General features: G+C 44.6%; 1 protein-coding gene across 2 annotated transcripts in view; it reads left to right on the top strand.

Annotated features, from left to right (window-relative positions):
- LOC146866307 (uncharacterized) overlaps nucleotides 1-16,911 on the top strand; it is a 292,597-nt gene that overhangs the window by 103,975 nt on the left and 171,711 nt on the right. For both annotated transcript variants that reach the window (XM_085640842.1, XM_085640841.1), the window contains exon 6: nucleotides 561-679. In XM_085640842.1, the coding sequence (XP_085496968.1) occupies nucleotides 561-679 (119 nt within the window). The remainder of the gene's footprint in view (nucleotides 1-560; nucleotides 680-16,911) is intronic.

The following is a 16,911-nucleotide window of genomic DNA, read 5'->3' as shown; positions in this document are numbered from 1 at the left end:
TGTAACGAAACTGGTGCTCATGTAAAGCGCTCTGATAACCGATTTCTCGGGTCTAGTTCGCGTTATATAGAACTAAAAAAAAAAAGAGTAAACAAATGCTTACTTGCACGTTAGAAGTGGTTGCTTGGTGGCATGGCTATTTTATGCATCAGTGAACATGTTAATTGTATGGCTGCTGGGATTCTATATGCATCCCTAAAAAGTTGCATCAAAGGCACAACAAAACCTACTGGAGACGATTTCTCACTTTCTATAACTATACTTTGCCTGACATTTCTGCTGACTCCAATACCATTGAAAAACAGAATACATGCACTCACCCTTCAAATATCTATAATGATTTCCTGTTACAAAGCTCAATTCAAAGTTTAAATTCATGTACCATTATTGTGTAGAACATAGATTAAGCTTCATAGGTTCTGACCAGATGTTCTGAACCAAACAAAAGCAGACTGAACTCTGGTTTGGTCCCTGTTGCAATTATGGTAGAAAATTGTTGAAGATTGTATGGTGCTACAATAATATTCTGAAACATTATCTTAACTTTACTTCTACAATAGATCCTTGCCAGAACTTCCGCTGCAAACGAGGAAAGATATGTGAGAGAGATGAAAAAGGGATACCGACATGTGTCTGTCATGATATCATGTCCTGCCCTCAGACCATCACATTTGATCAAGTAAGTGCGCTGCTGGCCACCCTATCACATGATCTGAGGTAACCCTGTCAATTCAGGAATTAATCTAATTTTACGTGGTGGAATGTTTGAAAGTATGTTTTTCTTCTGACTAAGTGTATAACTATGAAGTTAGCAGTTTAAAAGAGGTAAGCATGATTTACCTGAGCCCCCACAAACACTCAGGAGTCAGGTAAGGATCTTTATGTTTTATTCATAGATGTTATACAGCGCTGTGCCCACGCACTTCTGCCCACGCGTCCTCTCGTCCTGCAATGCACTTTCCCACACCCTTGACCGGATGTGTGTCCGGTTCCCTCAGTGTCCACCTACTCTTGCAGGGTCCTAGTGCCCTGCCCCCGGGTCACTACATCTCCCCCTTTGTCACAAAGAAGTGACGAGAAATTACAAACACAGAGATGTGTAGATAGAGATAGATGCAAGTCTGCCCTGGCACAGGTCGGTGTGCCTGCCATCATCACATTTCTTCTATTAGTCTTTTTGGACGTCCGCATGCTCTTCTTGGGCCGGCCTCCATCTGGTGCTCTTTTGCTTGTCCCTCATCATTGTCTCCGTCCTTCTTGTTAGGCTCCTGCTCTTCCTGTTCTGCTGTGTCCTTATCCTGTTCTTCCCTTTTCTTCTCTTTTAGTTCTTTGAAATGTGAACTGTTCCGTGTTATCTTCTGATGTTCTGACTCTGCCGTGACCATTGGTCCCTTCACTTTGGTAACCAGTAGCGGATCTTTGGAGAACATGCTGTCAGATTTCCTTTGTTGTCGTTGACGCACTATCACCGTGTCTCCTTCCTTTAGATCTGACGATCTGGCGAGCCGCTTGGCATCTGCATCTCTTTTCATTTTTTCTTTTTCCTCTCTGTCTTTGGCTGCAATGCTGCTGTGATCTGGCACCATTGTTGCTTCTATTTATGGAAGCCTCGTTCTGCTTGTTCTTCGCAGTACTAACTCTGCTGGGCACCTTCCAGTGGAGTTGTGGGGGGTGTAGTCACGTAGTACTTGGCACAGAGCTTGGCTAAGTTATATCTGTGCTAGCTTCACCCTTTGAACTGCCTTTTTGATGTTCCCCATGAACCTCTCCACCATTCCGTTCGCTTGAGGCAACAGCTGAGTTATCTTCCTGTGGTTTATCCCTAGATAAACCATGAATCTGCAGAAATCCTCTCCTGAGGATGGAGGACCATCTGTTTCTGGTGAACCCCAGGCTGCAAATATGTCATCTAGTATCGGTAGGGTTGCTGTTGCCGATGTCGACGGGACCTGTCGTACTATTGGAAATCGTGAATATTCATCGATGACCACCAGCAGTTAGTTGCCTGTTTCTAGTGGTCCAAAGAAGTCAGCTGCTAGTGTCGTCCACACTGCTCGTGGAAGCTCTGACATTTTTAGTGGTTCGTGCCTAACCGGTGGTCCTATCACTTGACAGAGGTGGCATGTCGTTATGGTGTCTTCTACCATGTGATCTAGCCAGGGAACCATACTTTCTCTCTTAGCATTTTCTTCATTGCTACTATGCCTCGGTGCGACTCATGAGCCAGATTTATCAGTTGCCCCCTGAGCGAGCTTGTTATCACTATTCGTGTCCCTCTCATCAGTATTCCTGTGTCTGTCTCCGACAGTTCTTCGTGTACCTTCTTTAGAGCTGGCACTTCTTCCTTGCATACTCCTGCTCCCCAGGTGCAATTATTGTTAATGTGTCTCCATCTCTGTCTTCTCGTTACCTCCATGGCCATTTGCAGTATTGCATCTTCCTTTGTTTCTCTTGCTAGCTCCATCAGTGTTATCATGCTGGGGTGTTTAGTTTTAGTATGAAGTTGAGGTATTCCTCTGCGAACGATGTCGTTTCTTGTGCTTGTGGTAATGGGTGTCTCGACATGTAGTCTGCCGGGTTGTGCTCTTTCCCCAGCTTGTGTACAATGGTGAAGTCATAGTCCATCAACCTTATGCCCCATCGTTCAATTCTGGGTGGCATTTTGGCTGCCGGGCTGCCATAGATCGTCACTAGCGCCTGGTGATCAGTTATAATGGTGAATGACTTCCCGTAGATAAACATATGGTAGTGTTCAAATGCCCATACTACTGCTAGGCTCTCCTTTTCTGGTTGCAAGTATGCCTTTTCAATTTCTGTTAAGCTTTTGCTTGCATACGCGACGATTTTCCGTTGTGAATCTCTCCCTGGCAGGTGCTGCGCTAGTATTGCCCCTAGTCCTACTGGGCTGGCATCGACAGTCAGTTCAGTGCAGAGCAGGGGGTCAAAGTAGGCCAGATGTTCCACAGTCACCACTGCATGTCTTATTTCCTCAAATGCCTTGTCGCATTCCTGAGACAGATGAACTTCTGTCCTTGTTTGGTCAGTTCTCGTAGTGGTGTGCTCACTGTGGCAAAGTCCTGTATGTACCGCGCACAGTAACTGGCGAGACCCAGAAATGATCTTACTTCTGCAACATCCGTCGGGGGATTTGCGTTCTTCAGTGTTTCAACTTTGCTGGGGTCTGGCCTCATCCCTTGTTTGGAGAAGATGTGTCCGAAGAACACTAGTTCCCTTCTTCCCAGCTCGCATTTTTCTCCATTCAGTGTTACGCCCGCTCTCTCCAGTTGTGTGCACACTTGACGCAAAGCAGTGTCATTTTCTTTGTCTGTTTTCCCAAACACCAAAATGTCATCACTATAGTTTAGACTGTTATGTACCGGCCTTATCACTTGCAGTATTGTTTCCTGGAATATCTCTGCAGCGGATGAGATTCCGAAGCTCAGTCGCTTGTCTCTAAATAGACCCAAGTGTGTGGAGAATGTCGTAATGTACCTGGACTGGTGGTCCAGTTCTAATTGATGGTACCCCTTGCACTGCAGGCCCCAGTTAGGCAGCTAATCATGTCATTCAAGTGTGGCCCCAGGTGACGTTCTCTTGCAATTGCGGTGTTCGGGATCCTCATGTCCACGCAGATGCGGATTTTTGATGTGTTCTTCTTTGGAACTGCCACAATCGGAGACACCCAAGGTGTTGGCCCTTCGACAGGTTAAATTATATCTTGCACTAGTAGGCTGGTTATTTCCTCTTCTACTTGTGGTTGTAGGTGAATTGTTACTCATCTATGACGTTGGGCCACCGGCTTGATTGTCTCATTGATATGTAATGTTATCTGTTATCCTTTCAGATTACCAAGACCTTTCAGTATGGCTGGGTACTCTTGTAAGATGTTCTCAGTTTCCGACATGTGGTATGTCATTGCCAGCAGCCCCATCACCTGTGCGTCACATTGCTGAGCAGGCATGGTGCTGGGATGTCACCTGTATTTCTTCTTGGTAGGACGTTTCTGTGAACTTTCCCATATTTTTTACCAGGCTTTTGGAGCCCCATGTGAATACATCTATGGTCGACGGTGATAGCTGTGGTTTCACTCTCATTTTCTTGTATTCTGACATGCACATGATGTTGCATGTCGCTCCACTGTCAAGCACGAATTTTGCTTGGTGATCTCCTACGCCAATGTCCACAATGGCTGTTTTCTTTATTTGTTGTTTCTCCGCTAGATGAACGTGCTCTGTCCCGTTGGCTTCTCTTGGGGCGTCTGACATTAGATAGAGTCTCGCCTCCCTCACAGGTGCTGCCGTTGCTTCTGCTTCGTCGGAGGAGCTGTGATTCGCCATTTCTGTATTTCGGGCGTACCTGTTGCTCGTTATCCGTGGTCTCATTCTTCTGCCCCTCTCATTTCTAAATTGTCTGGTCATACACGTACTTGAAAAATGATTGTCCCTATTGCACTTCCTGCACTTCTGGCCCATTGCTAGGCAGGCACCGACGTGCGTGAATTCGAGGACACATCGGTAGCATGTTTGTTCGCCCTTCTTCGGTGGGACTGGCGCCTGAAATTCTTTCTTCTTGAAGTTCCCAGTGACGCGATGTGCTTGCGCCACTCTCTTCTCCTTTCCTATCTCCATCTGCTTGGTGTGTTCTGTAGCCCGTGCTTCTGTGCAAGCCATCATCAATATCTTTTCCAGCGTTGTTGGTTCCTTCAGAATGCGTGCTCGGAACTCCACTGATTGACAACCTTCGATGATGCACAGTCTTATAAATTGCTCGTTGTCAAATTTGTCAAAGTCGCAGTGTGTGACCAGTTTTCCCAGTCTCGTTGCAAAATCATCTAAGCTCTTTTCTCCTTGCTGGCATGCCGTGTTAAATGTGTATCTTTCAAAATCAACGTTTCATTGGGGGTCTAATTTCTGTGTGAGACACTGTATCACTCCCTTATAATCCGCTGTTTGATCAGCAGGGAATGTTAGTAACAGATCTTCTATTTCATCCCCTGCGAGATTCAGATGCAGGTGCAGTTGCTTGCTATCTGGGATGTCTGTGGCACTCATGTAACGCTCAAATTTTCTGATCCATCTTTCCCACCGGATGCCTGCTTGCGGCTCCGATAGCCTGAATGGTAGTGGCCTGCGGAAGACTGCTTGCGTGCTCTGCTTTTCATCATCACTCATTTTCTTTCTTTGGCACTCTTCTATTCTTTTTCCTCTTTATTTTCTTAATTTCTTTGTTTGTCCCTTTATTTTCCTCCTTATTCTGCTTTATTCCGCTGTTTTCCTCTTATTTTCAGTCTTTTTTACACTGTTTTCCAATTTCCCTATATATTTCAATGGACGCCTGACTTCAAAATGGCCGCTGCTTGGTTCTTGCTTCTGATTGGCTTAGTTGCCTGACTCCAAGATGGCCGCCGTAGTCTTGCGATGTTTCTTTGGTTTCTCTCGCTTTGCCTGCCTTCTTAAAATGGCTGCTGCTTGGTTCTGGCTTCTGATTGGCTTGTTTGCCTGACTCCAAGATGGCCGCCGCTCTCGCGATATTTCGCTTAACTAAACGCACGTATTTTCTTCAGTTTCCTTCGAGTACTCTCGGTTGCTGACGCTTGCCTGCTCTTCTGCTTGCTGGCAGACGCCTTCTTTATTTCTCCATGCGCACAGCCTCAAAGTTCTCTTACCGCAATTTTCGGCGGCCGGGGTGGGGTCCCACGTCGCTGTTTTCTGGCTGCACAACTCGGACCAGGGTGGGCTCCTGGCTCTGCTTCTTCTTCCGCGCTGTAACTTTTAGACCATAAAATTGTCTTAATATAGCCCCACGGCACGCTGCTTACTGTCCGCTCCCAATTTCGTATCAAAACAAAAATCAAGTACACAAGGCTATGGATACAGACCCAGATTAGTCTAATAACAGCTATAACTGGACCCACTTGGTCTCCCCAGATACTAGATTCACCTAGTAGCCCTCCACTTGAGAAGATACGAGGCATCAGAATCCATAAGTGATTTCAGTAGTCTGTTACCCTTGATTCTGTTGCAAGTATCATTTAGGCCCTCAAAATTCATGTTCATTATTGTTATCAAACTCATCCTCTCTCTTTCGGGTATTCCTTACTAGTGGGAACCTAGAACAATAAATAATAAAAAAGTAGGGATCCAACTTCAGTTTCTATTTCAAAATCATTACTGTCTAGAAGGTTAAAATAAAAGCAACACTCAATAATTCTCAGTCACTAGCACAGACTTTTCTGTGGGGCTGAAACTTGCACAGTTATGCCATGCAATTTGTCATTTGAAAAGTGTTCTTACACAAAGACATTGTGGTGCTAAAGACACTGACACCAGCACAACACAACATAAACCCTACAAATTACAAATGAGGAAACAGTTCCAGCATTTGTTGAATGTCACAATAGCAAAAATGTTATCATATTGAAATATCGTGACTTACGTATTTTAACAAAAATATCACTTCATTGGATGCAGATTTTCTAGTGTTAACTCTAATGGGGCAATCTTTTTATCAACAATATTTAGGACACAATATCTGTCAGGTCTCGATTTTCTAGTACTATACCCCAGAACTGCACCAAGTAAGTTTTACTAAGGCATTGAAGGGAGAGTGTGTTCCAAAGCTTCACAGAAGCCTCTGAAATGGCTCTAGCTACTTTTCTTACCAGGTTGTTAGTCCAGACATTGAGTTGTGTTGAATGTGCACGATGGAATAGACTACAGCCCAGAGTAATTACCAGTTGGTGGAATAATTCATGTAATTCACCTATCAATTTTACTTTCCTCCTGATTGAATAAAGGCATTAACCAAGAGCACATGGAGCTGAGGGTTGATAGATTGGAGAATTTTATGGATATTTCTCCGGTGGTAGAAGCAGGTTCTTATCACAGAAGTGGCAACCACTCCATTAGAGCAATCAGCAAATAAAACGTTTTAAACCTGTTTTATTATCATTTTATTTTCCTCCCCTAGATCCACCCCAAGGACTCTGTCGAGTCTTGCGGCGGCTCCAGGGGATGACACTGCTGGTGTTGGAGTGGTGGGCACTCCCTCAACTGCGCATGAGTGTTTGGCCAGCAGCCGCAGGCCGGCCGAACCCTCATTCATCATAAAGCTCTCTTCAGCCCCAGCTGCATAGCTGGGGCTGGAGATGGCAGGCACAGGCCCCCAGCCTTCCTGGGAGCCCAGGTTGGCAGTGCTCAAGTCAATGCTGCATCAGGATTTGCTGCTGTGCATTCTGGGAGCCTGTGCCCTGAAACAGGAAGAGCGCGAAGCAGCGGGAGACAGTAGCAGCGTTAAGGTAAGTTTATTTTTTATTTATTCTTTATTTTGTTGTCCCTGAGCCCTCCCCACCTCCCTCCTTCCTCCTCCATCCCGCTCCTCCACTTTGGCAGGTGACAGGCCACTACTGTATCACAGTGGAGGATCTAGCGTCCATTGTTAACATGGAGTTCAAGATACTAGGCTCCAGGATTTGCACTGTTTTTGCTTGAGGAGGCCTACAACCATTTGCAGCCAGCCAGGTTAATGCAGTACAAGTAGGCATCTCTTGGGATGTTAGTAAGACCTCTGACTTAGTGGGTTTATTTTTAAAATGTTTGCCAACATGGAGCTGGGTACAATTTGCAAACAGAATGAAAAAATACTGAATGGGCCCAATGCCGACCATCCCCAACCACTCTGAAGAGCCCAAACATCAGTTGGGTATCATCAGCATACATGTAGGAATATAGCCTTTTATGCAGGGGGGGGGGTCTCAGTAGCTATATATAGAAGAGAAAGAGCAGAGGTGACAGAAAGGAGTCAAAATGAACACAATACCTGAGTGGACATCCTGAGGCATTACTACTGATTGGAAACGGCTTAAGCAGAAATGTCTAAAACCCTCCAAAACAAGCCCTTGACGGCCAGCATTGAAGGGCATCTACAGAAGCAGACGATGGTCAATGTTTTTGACATCTGCCAACGGATAGTGTTGAGTCATCTATTCCTCATCTGCGTTATTCATCTCCTGATGCAAGTAAGTCTTTCAGTCCACACTGACAGAAGGCTACCCTAATTCTAGGGTCTGTCCTGGAATCCACTTGAGCTGCATCAAGGATCCCTTGATTTTCTTAAAGCTATGAAATTGGCCATCAAAACATGGCATTCAAAAGTGTCTGGAAATTGTACCCGAGGGTTGGCTTTCTTAAGAAAGTATAACAACTGCCTTTTTACATACAGTGGCTCCTATCCCTATTTTGAGGGAACAGTTTAGAACACCTGAAAAGGCATCTGACTATACAAAGGCTACTTGTTTGAGGATACAGTCTGGACAGTGGTTGGGTGGTGAACCCAAAGGACTTTCTTCCAACATTAATCTTGGGATATCTGGTGAACAATGAGGTGTGAAATCAGAAAATATAACTTTAGTCTTTCCCTTTGGCGGGATGCCAGCACATATTAATATGCATTTGGACATTTTCTTTGTCAATTAGAGCATGCATTCTAGCTACTTTTTCCCAAATTAAGGATGGCAAATTGTCACACAATCTTTGGGAAATAGTAAATTGAACTTTTGAAGCAGCCTGGAGGTTTAGCTCATCAACTAGCTTGAGTAGTTCTTTTCAAACATTTGGGGCCAATGAAAGTGGCTCATGAAGGTTGATCAGTTTGGCCTCCTTAATCACATCAGATTGCACTCAATTTTAGGTTTATAGTCCAATTTTGTAGTTGGAGCTTGAGCCTTCCTACATCTGCATTCTACTGCACAAAACTCCTGTTTTAGTGAAGCGAAATCACTGGTGTACATTTGGGACTTGAATAAGTGAGCTTTAACCTTCATTAAGTGCAATTTGACTATCTAATGATTACTTCATTTCAAGCTTGTCATTATTTAATATGGCATGAATGATGTAATATGTGAGGTGATTAACGGTGCAAGTTATAGTTAACTCAGTAAAATGTAACTAGTGAATTTCAGTGTTTTTTAAACATTAGTTTTTGTGTTATTTCAGCATCTAATTATGATGTCACTTTTACCTTTGTTTTTCTTTAATTAATTTGTGTGTTTTTTTTTAATCATATTCAGCTAACTCCCCCACTGAGCACAGCTTTTGGATGTGCACAGCTGGAGGATGGCTGCCGGATCAGGCCTTGGGCAAAACTCTACACTCAACCCACTGTCAGCCTCCGGCTGTGCCCAGCGGGAGTTGACTGGGGGTCATGGCCTCTGGCCAGACCCTAAGGCTAACCACACACAGGCTGTCGACCTACTATTCTACTATGTAGTAGTGAAAAGGCTGCTGTGAGAAAAAGCTGCCTATGCCAATCAGAAGGCCCTATTTTGAGAAATGTCAGTACGCTGGATTCCTGCAGGACTTCCACAGGTCCAACAATCCAAATATACAATTGTTTTTATCGCCTTCATGACAACCCCGAGCACCTCTTTAGCTGTAAAATTCACAAAAATGACTGAATAAGCTTACACCATGTCAAAAGAAGCATGCTTTTTGTAAAGCTCAAATTTTTGGGGCCATTTGATGTAATTCTGTTCATTCGTTTCTTTCTGTATCTACCACAGAAGTTTCTTTTGAAAATTAGCATGGGAAATCAATGTTTTGGGAACCCATTTACCTGGGACCCGCTTGATGGATCACCTCAAACCTTTTCAGGAAAGAGCTGAACTTGATGAATTTCTCTGTTGGAGAGGTTCGTGCAGATACATCAAAAGGCGCCAAAGCTATTAGCAAAACAGAAAACACTCTCCCTATGTAAACTCTGACTTAGCAATAACCACTGTGCTGTGTAGTGTCTGTCTGTCTGTCTGTCTGTCTGTCTGTCTGTCTGTCTGTCCGTCCGTCCGTCCGTCCGTCCGTCCCACCCACCCACCCACCCACCCACCCATCCACCCACCCACCCACCCATCCACCCATCTATCTATCTATCTATCTATCTATCTATCTATCTATCTATCTATCTATCTATCTATCTATCTATCTATCTATCTATCTATCTATCTATCTATCTATCTATCTATCTATCTATCTATCTATCTATCTATCTATCTATCTATCTATCTATCTATCTATCTATCTATCTATCTATCTATCTATCTATCTATCTATCTATCTATCTATCTATCTATCTATCTACCTGCCTGCCTGCCTTCTTACCTGTGTGTGTGTGTATGTATATATATATATATATATATATATATATATATGACACACATGCACTTTGCTAAAAAGGAAAAAAGAAGAGAAAAAAAGAGGTTGAATAAATAATTGCTGTTGAAAATTCTCACGGTTGCCATCTTTCTGTGTCAAGGTTAACAGTCGACAACCTGAGCAAAAAACACAAACGTAAAAGGCACAAATACAGTCCAAGTCTCAGTCCTCAATCTTGTCTTCTTGCTTTATTCCAAGGTGTGATAAGGTGGCCTGATATATGCTGTCCACTAGTTCTAGTGGGCACCTTGTATCAGTCCAAACAACCCCTTATGGTGAATTGATTAAAGACAACCTTTATTGAAAGCTATCCTCGTGTTAGCTATGGAGAGCAGCCTTCAGGTTAAGTCTTGGCGGAATGTGAAGCAGCTTGTTTTACCAGTCTATAACCTCTTGAATGATCAAATGAAAGGACAACCACACCAGGTATACATTTAAAATATATGTATTTAGGTTAAAACTCACCCCTCTAGTCTCTTTATTAGACTGGAGTTCGAAGTACTCAATTTACAAGTTAGCAATCAACAGTAATAGCACAAATACATGTTTGGGCCCTAGGGGCGTACCAAACCATATATCAATAAAGGGGTATAAGAACCACGACTGAACTAGACACAAGGCCTAGAGCCTGTAGAATCGCTGGGACCCCAAGGAACCACCCAAGGTAGTGACACAAGGGACCCACAGGGGCCGTGTGCAGTGTGTAAACACAACCGCGGGTTCCTGTTATCCTCTATGGGCAATGTCGCGGTTGGAAATTTAAAGATTAGGGACACTTAGAATCAAGTCAGGACCAAACCCTTTTGGACTTAAGAAGTTCTAGTTCTAGCACCCACGGGAGCACCGGAGTACTCAAGTTACCTCACCCAGGGAACCCGGGTGCATAGGTGTCTTTTGGTGTCGGGTCACGTCGTCTATTGCAATGGAAGCCTGCAAAGAACTGCTGCTGCCGTGAAGAGGAGAAGCGTCTGAAGAGATCCAAGCCTGGATCTAGGATGGAAGTAACCTGAAAGCAGAGGGGACAGAGTCTGGGTCACTAGCCAGTGACCGAAGGCAGGATGGACCAATGCCCACAGATGTTGGGTGCCTCAGGTGAGTTGACGGATGTCTTGACTCTTCAGCAATGAGGTCCAGGAGGCGTCGACGAAGTCCATGAGCCAGATTTGAGCTGTCCCACAAAGTCTGTCGAGTGCCGCTGTGTCGGCGACCAGATTGGACCCAACAAGCCTTGGCAACCGCAAGTCTCGTGGAAAGAGAAGAAGGACGTCGGTGCAGATCAGCAAGGTCTGAGGGACTCACCCAGCGAGGGTATGTCAGGGCACATCTGGAGCAACCAGGAAAGCCCAAGCAGAAGAGGAGTCACTTTCGTGGGGACCCACTAGCCAATGGGCTAGCGATCACAAAGGAGCCTCAAGCGGTCGCACTGGAACCTGGCCCACGGGTCACTTGTGGAGTGGAGGCCACAAATCTTCAGTGCAGTCTGTGCTCAAGGCTGGGGCTACTCGGAGCCCAAAGCAGAACTTCAGGAAATCACAAGAAGTTGATGTACCAGCAATAGTACGCAGTGCCCAGCGGTCACGGTTCCTCATCACCCACAATAGCCACGGGCCTCAGCTTTGCTGTGGACTCAGGGTAGCCTCGGCAAAGTCAGGAAATCCACCTCTGGTGATGCAGAGACTTCGGCGTCCAACGGGGGCTTCGGAATTGCAGACCGGACAGTTGCTTCTTTGGTGCCTGACAAGCAGGGAGTCACTCCTTGACCCCAAGGGAGATTTCTTCCGTCTTCTATTCGAAATAGAAAGTCGAAGGTCCAGTATATATATTGCAGAGTTTCATCCAGGGTAATCTAAAGTCTCAAGGACTGGGTTCTCATACTAATACCAAGTTTGGGGGTTGGACATACTCTAGGGACCCACCTATGGGAGGGTTTGAGAAGAGGGGTGGTTACACCCATTTCCTAAGTCCAGTTTTGCACCAGAGGAGGGGCAGGTAGCCCCTGCAACCGGTTTTAACTGGGCTATGCACAGGGACACCAAATGTGCCCCCAGTGCAGGACTTCAAAGCACCAGGGAGTGATCCCGGCCAGCCCCAATACACATCTGCCTGTCTGGGGAGGTGGTTACACCTCCCTTCGACAGGAAACCTATTGTCCAGGCCTCCCCTGTCAGAGTTTCGGTCAGCAGCAGGAGGCCAGACCCGTGTCTGTGGCAGAGGCATCCATTTTGTGATGCCAGGGCTCAGGAAAGTCCTACCGGGTTAGACCAGTGTGAACATGTCTCTCGCTCTAGAAGGGTGGAATGCTACCCCGCCGCCAGAACAGGCGGGGGGTAGTATTCCAAAGCGTTTGACACCAAACACGACATGTTTACATGCAGCCATGCCAAAGTTTGCATTTGCTGCGAGATTATAATGCACTTAAGAGTATATGGTCAGGCTGCACCACAAACCGCATCAGAGGAGATACTCCGAACGCTGCAGAGGGACTCTGCTCATGCACCCTCTCACATAAAAACCAAGCACTCTGCCTTCAGGATTGTTAAGGCATGCCATAGGAGTGACTTATAGGTTTTATATGTGTGTGTGCAATGGTAGTGATATAGGTAGCCTATACCACTGTAAGGGGTGCAAGTACACCCTTACCCAGGCTGCAGTAGCAGACCTGTGGTGCCATTTTGGAGTGCTTCCCAGGGGTGGGATAATACATGCTTCAGCCCCTGGTAGGTCTCTGAGGTACCCACGCCCCAGGGACATAGTATACCATATACTAGGGGCTTATAAGGCACTCCAGAATCCAATTAGATATGTACCTAATGTACATGAAAACCATTTTAGAGAGGAAGCAGCAAGACTGTGGTCCTTATTAGCAGGGCCACAGCCAGACTAAGGTCGAAAAACAGTGAAACACCAGCAAAATGTGGGGGTACCCATGTGAAGCAGATCCTGCTCTCCTACACAAGATTCTTATACATCCATATGATAATCTTCTTAACACTTGTAGTCCAAACCACAACCCATGCCAACACGTGTTTCATCTATGCGGCTATAAGTCATAGACTTCCTCAGGGCTAGAACACAAACAAAGTAGCTAAGTTACAATATGTAACACCAGTTACCCACATTGATGGTACAGTAGGTACTACACCCTTAGCATCACTGCCATTAGTGGATATCCCTGTGACACACAGAAATGGGATATTGTGAATCAGACCGTGAGCAAAGACACTTTTCTTGTAAGAAATGATAACATTAAGGGGAACAAAAGCAAAGATTATGATTAGAGTCAGAGAGAGGCCACCTCTGTCGTGCATATGTGTATATAAAAAGTAAAGAGAAAGGCAAAAAGCCCAAACTGACCACACCACTAAGTGCACAAAAGGATTACTCCTTACACTTACCATTAGAAATTTTAGTCAAGCGAATACGATCATATACTCAGGATAGAGTCATAATAGTCCAATATACTCCTAAACAGTCATAAAAGTAGGGTAACAAACCACAAACCAATCAAGTCATTAAGAGCAATAGAGAAATGTATCCTCCAACCAAGAGACCGGCTATACATAGTCAAAATTATGTCTAGTCATATTATGACCCCACATCTATCTGGTCGCAACAGCAACGGACAGAAATATCTCATAAAATAAGCACAGTTTATCCCACGACTGAGATTCTATTTCATAGAGAATATCAATGGTTGCAATGAATTAAATGGACAGGCAACAGGCTGATCTCAAAATACAGACCAGTCAAGGGAGAGAAGAGAAGACAAATAGTGCAGTCACAATTAAATCTAATTAAATAAATCTACGCACCAAAAAAAGACACAAGGGATTTCTTTTCGAACCGTGATGCTGAACTAAGGTATTTGACTAGCTGCGCTGTAATGCTTTTTACAAGTCGGACTTCACATATATTGCTTATTGCAGTCCCGATAGGTTAATTATTTTAACTAATAATTTAGGAAGTTGTCGCTTGAACTGACTGCACAGTTAGCATCTATAATATACTTTACTGTTGATATAAGTTATATGCTAGATTTTTGTTTTATAACTTTACAGGATTTATGGTCTTACGTGACCTTCCTCTGAGCTTATGGTCATGTCATAGACTGATTGTATGCGTGAGATGACTAACTTCGCTGGATTTTAACCAAAGGTATCACCTCTAATATGAGTATGGCACCATTATTCTTTGCATTACTGACTAGGTGTGTAAGTAACTCTATGGATGAATGGCGGCGTGTGAGTGTCTGTATAGATATGTGAGTGCGTATAATAGTGCTGTATTGATGGTTGACTGCATTTATGAGTGACTGTATGGAGGAATGAGTGGATGTGGGTGTAGACCTATGAATTAGTGAGTGAGTATGTACAAACTGGTATTGGTGTGTCGATGGTTTCTAAAACGGTAGTCTGTATTTTAGAGAGGGTGTATCAAAGGTTATATTAGGGTATGAGGAGGTGCATCAGATTATCACGTGGATGATGCCATCAGTGATGTCATCAGTTAGGTCATTTGAGATGTCATCAGTAATGTCATCAGTGATGTCACTGACCATGTCATGAATGATGTAATATGTGACGTCATCAGCAGTGCATTGCGGGGGCGCGAGTTATAGTTAGCTGAACTAACTATAATGGCCGAATTTCTCTGGTTTTGTACGAGTGAAATGTCCAACTAACTGTAACGTCCCTGAAACCTGTGGCTTTTTCAATGAATTTCTAAGGTTTTTTAAATGCTAATTTCTAACTATAATGTCCCTGAAACTTATGTTTTTTTCAGTGAATTTCAAAGGTTTTTTAAATGCTAATTTCTAGCTCTACTGTCTCTGAAACCCGTGTTTTTTTCACTGAATTCGAAAGGTTTTTCAAATGCTAATTTCTAACTATGCCTACAGGGGTAGGACATGTGCAGAAAGAGGAAGAAAGGCGCAGAAAGAAGCAAGAGAAATGCAGAAAGAGGCAACAGAAGTCCAGAAAGACGAAGAAAGGTGCAGAAAGAAGCAAGAGATGTGCACAAAGAACCAACAGAGGAGCAGAAAGAGGCCTTCTTGCAAAGTCATCCTGTGCCCCGAACGTTTTGCTGACGGGTACTGGTGATAACTGACTCTGACTAACCAGACCTTGACCCAGTGCTATGCTGAAAGACACTTAGCAAACAGTGAAAACACCTACATACACCAGAGTACACTATAGGTTGGGGTACCCCTGTGATTGGCATGACCTCCCCTGTATGGCCCTAGTACATATTGGGGCAGAGGGATTAAAACTACCTCTAACTAAGAGGTGCAGAAGGGGGCAAGAGAAGTGCAGAAAGAAGCAACAAAGGTGCCGAAAGTGGCAAGAGAGATGCAGAAAAAAGCATGTGAAGTGCAGAAAGAGGTAAGTGAGGTGCAGAAAGAAGCAAGAGCAGTGCAGAACCAACAGAGGTATAAAAAGAGGCAAAAGGGGCGCAGAAAGGGGGTAGGAGAGGTGCACAAAGAGGTAAGAGAGGTACAGAAATAGGCAGGAGGGGTGCAGAAAGAAAGAAGAGAAGTGCAGAAAGAGGCAAGAGAATTGCTGAAAGAAGCAACAGAAGTGCAGAAAGAGGCAAGTAAGGTGCAGATAGAAGCAAGAGCAGTGCAGAAAGAACCAACAGATGTTCAGAAAAAGGGAAGAGGGGTGGAGAGAGAGGCAAGAGGGGTGCTAAAAAAGGTAGGAGAGGTGCACAAAGAGGCAAGAGATGCAAAAACAGGCAGAAAAGGTACAGAAAGAGGGAAGACGAGTGCAGAAAGAGACAACAGGGGTGCAGAAAGAAGCAAATGAGGTGCAGAAAGAGGCAACAGATGTGCAGAAAGAGGGAAGAGAGGTACAGAGAGGGGCAACTGGTGCAGAAAGAAGCAAGACAGGTGCAGAAGGAAGCATGGAAAGTGCACAATGAAGTAACAGGGGTGCAGAAAAAGGCATGAGAAGTGTAGAAAGGAGCAAGTGAGGTGCAGAAAGAGCCAACAGAGGTGCAAAAAGAGGCAAGAGAGGTGCAGAAACAGGCAATAGAAGTGCACAAAGAGGCAAGAGAATTGCTGAAAGAAGCAACAGAGGTGTAGAATGCAGCAAGAAAAGTGCAGAAATAAGCAAGTGAGATGCAAAAACAGGCAGGATAGGTACAGAAAGAGGGAAGAAGAGTGCAGCAGGAGACAACAGGGGTGCAGAAAGAAGCAAATGAGGTGCAGAAATAGGCAACAGATGTGCAGAAAGAGGGAAGAGAGGTGCAGAAAAAGGCAAGAAAAGTGCAGAAAGAGGCAAAAAAGGTACATAAAGAGACAACAGGGGTGCAGAAAGAAGCAAGACAGGTGCAGAAAGAAGCATGGAAAGTGCAGAATGAAGCAACAGGGGTGCAGAAAGAGGAAAGAGAAGTGCAGAAACAGGCAAAAGAAGTACACAAAGGCAAGAGAATTACTGAAAGAAGCAACAGAGGTATAGAAAGACACATGAAAAGTACAGAAAGAGGCAAGTGAGGTGGAAAAACAGGCAGGAAAGGTACAGAAAGAGAGAAGATGAGTGCAGAAAGAGACAACAGGAGTGCAGAAAGAAGCAAATGAGGTGCAGAAAGAGGGAAGAGAGGTCAGAAAAAAGCAAGAAAAGTACAGAAAGAGGCAAAGGAGGTACATAAAGAAGCAAGACAGGTGCAGAAAGAAGCATGGGAAGTGCAGAATGAAGCAACAGGGGTG

The sequence above is a fragment of the Triturus cristatus genome, chromosome 2_1 (assembly GCF_964204655.1).
Source record: "Triturus cristatus chromosome 2_1, aTriCri1.1, whole genome shotgun sequence".
Classification (NCBI taxonomy): Eukaryota; Metazoa; Chordata; class Amphibia; order Caudata; family Salamandridae; genus Triturus; species Triturus cristatus.
The sequence above is the reverse complement of the archived record's forward strand: the minus strand, read 5'-3'. Positions and strand labels throughout refer to the sequence as shown.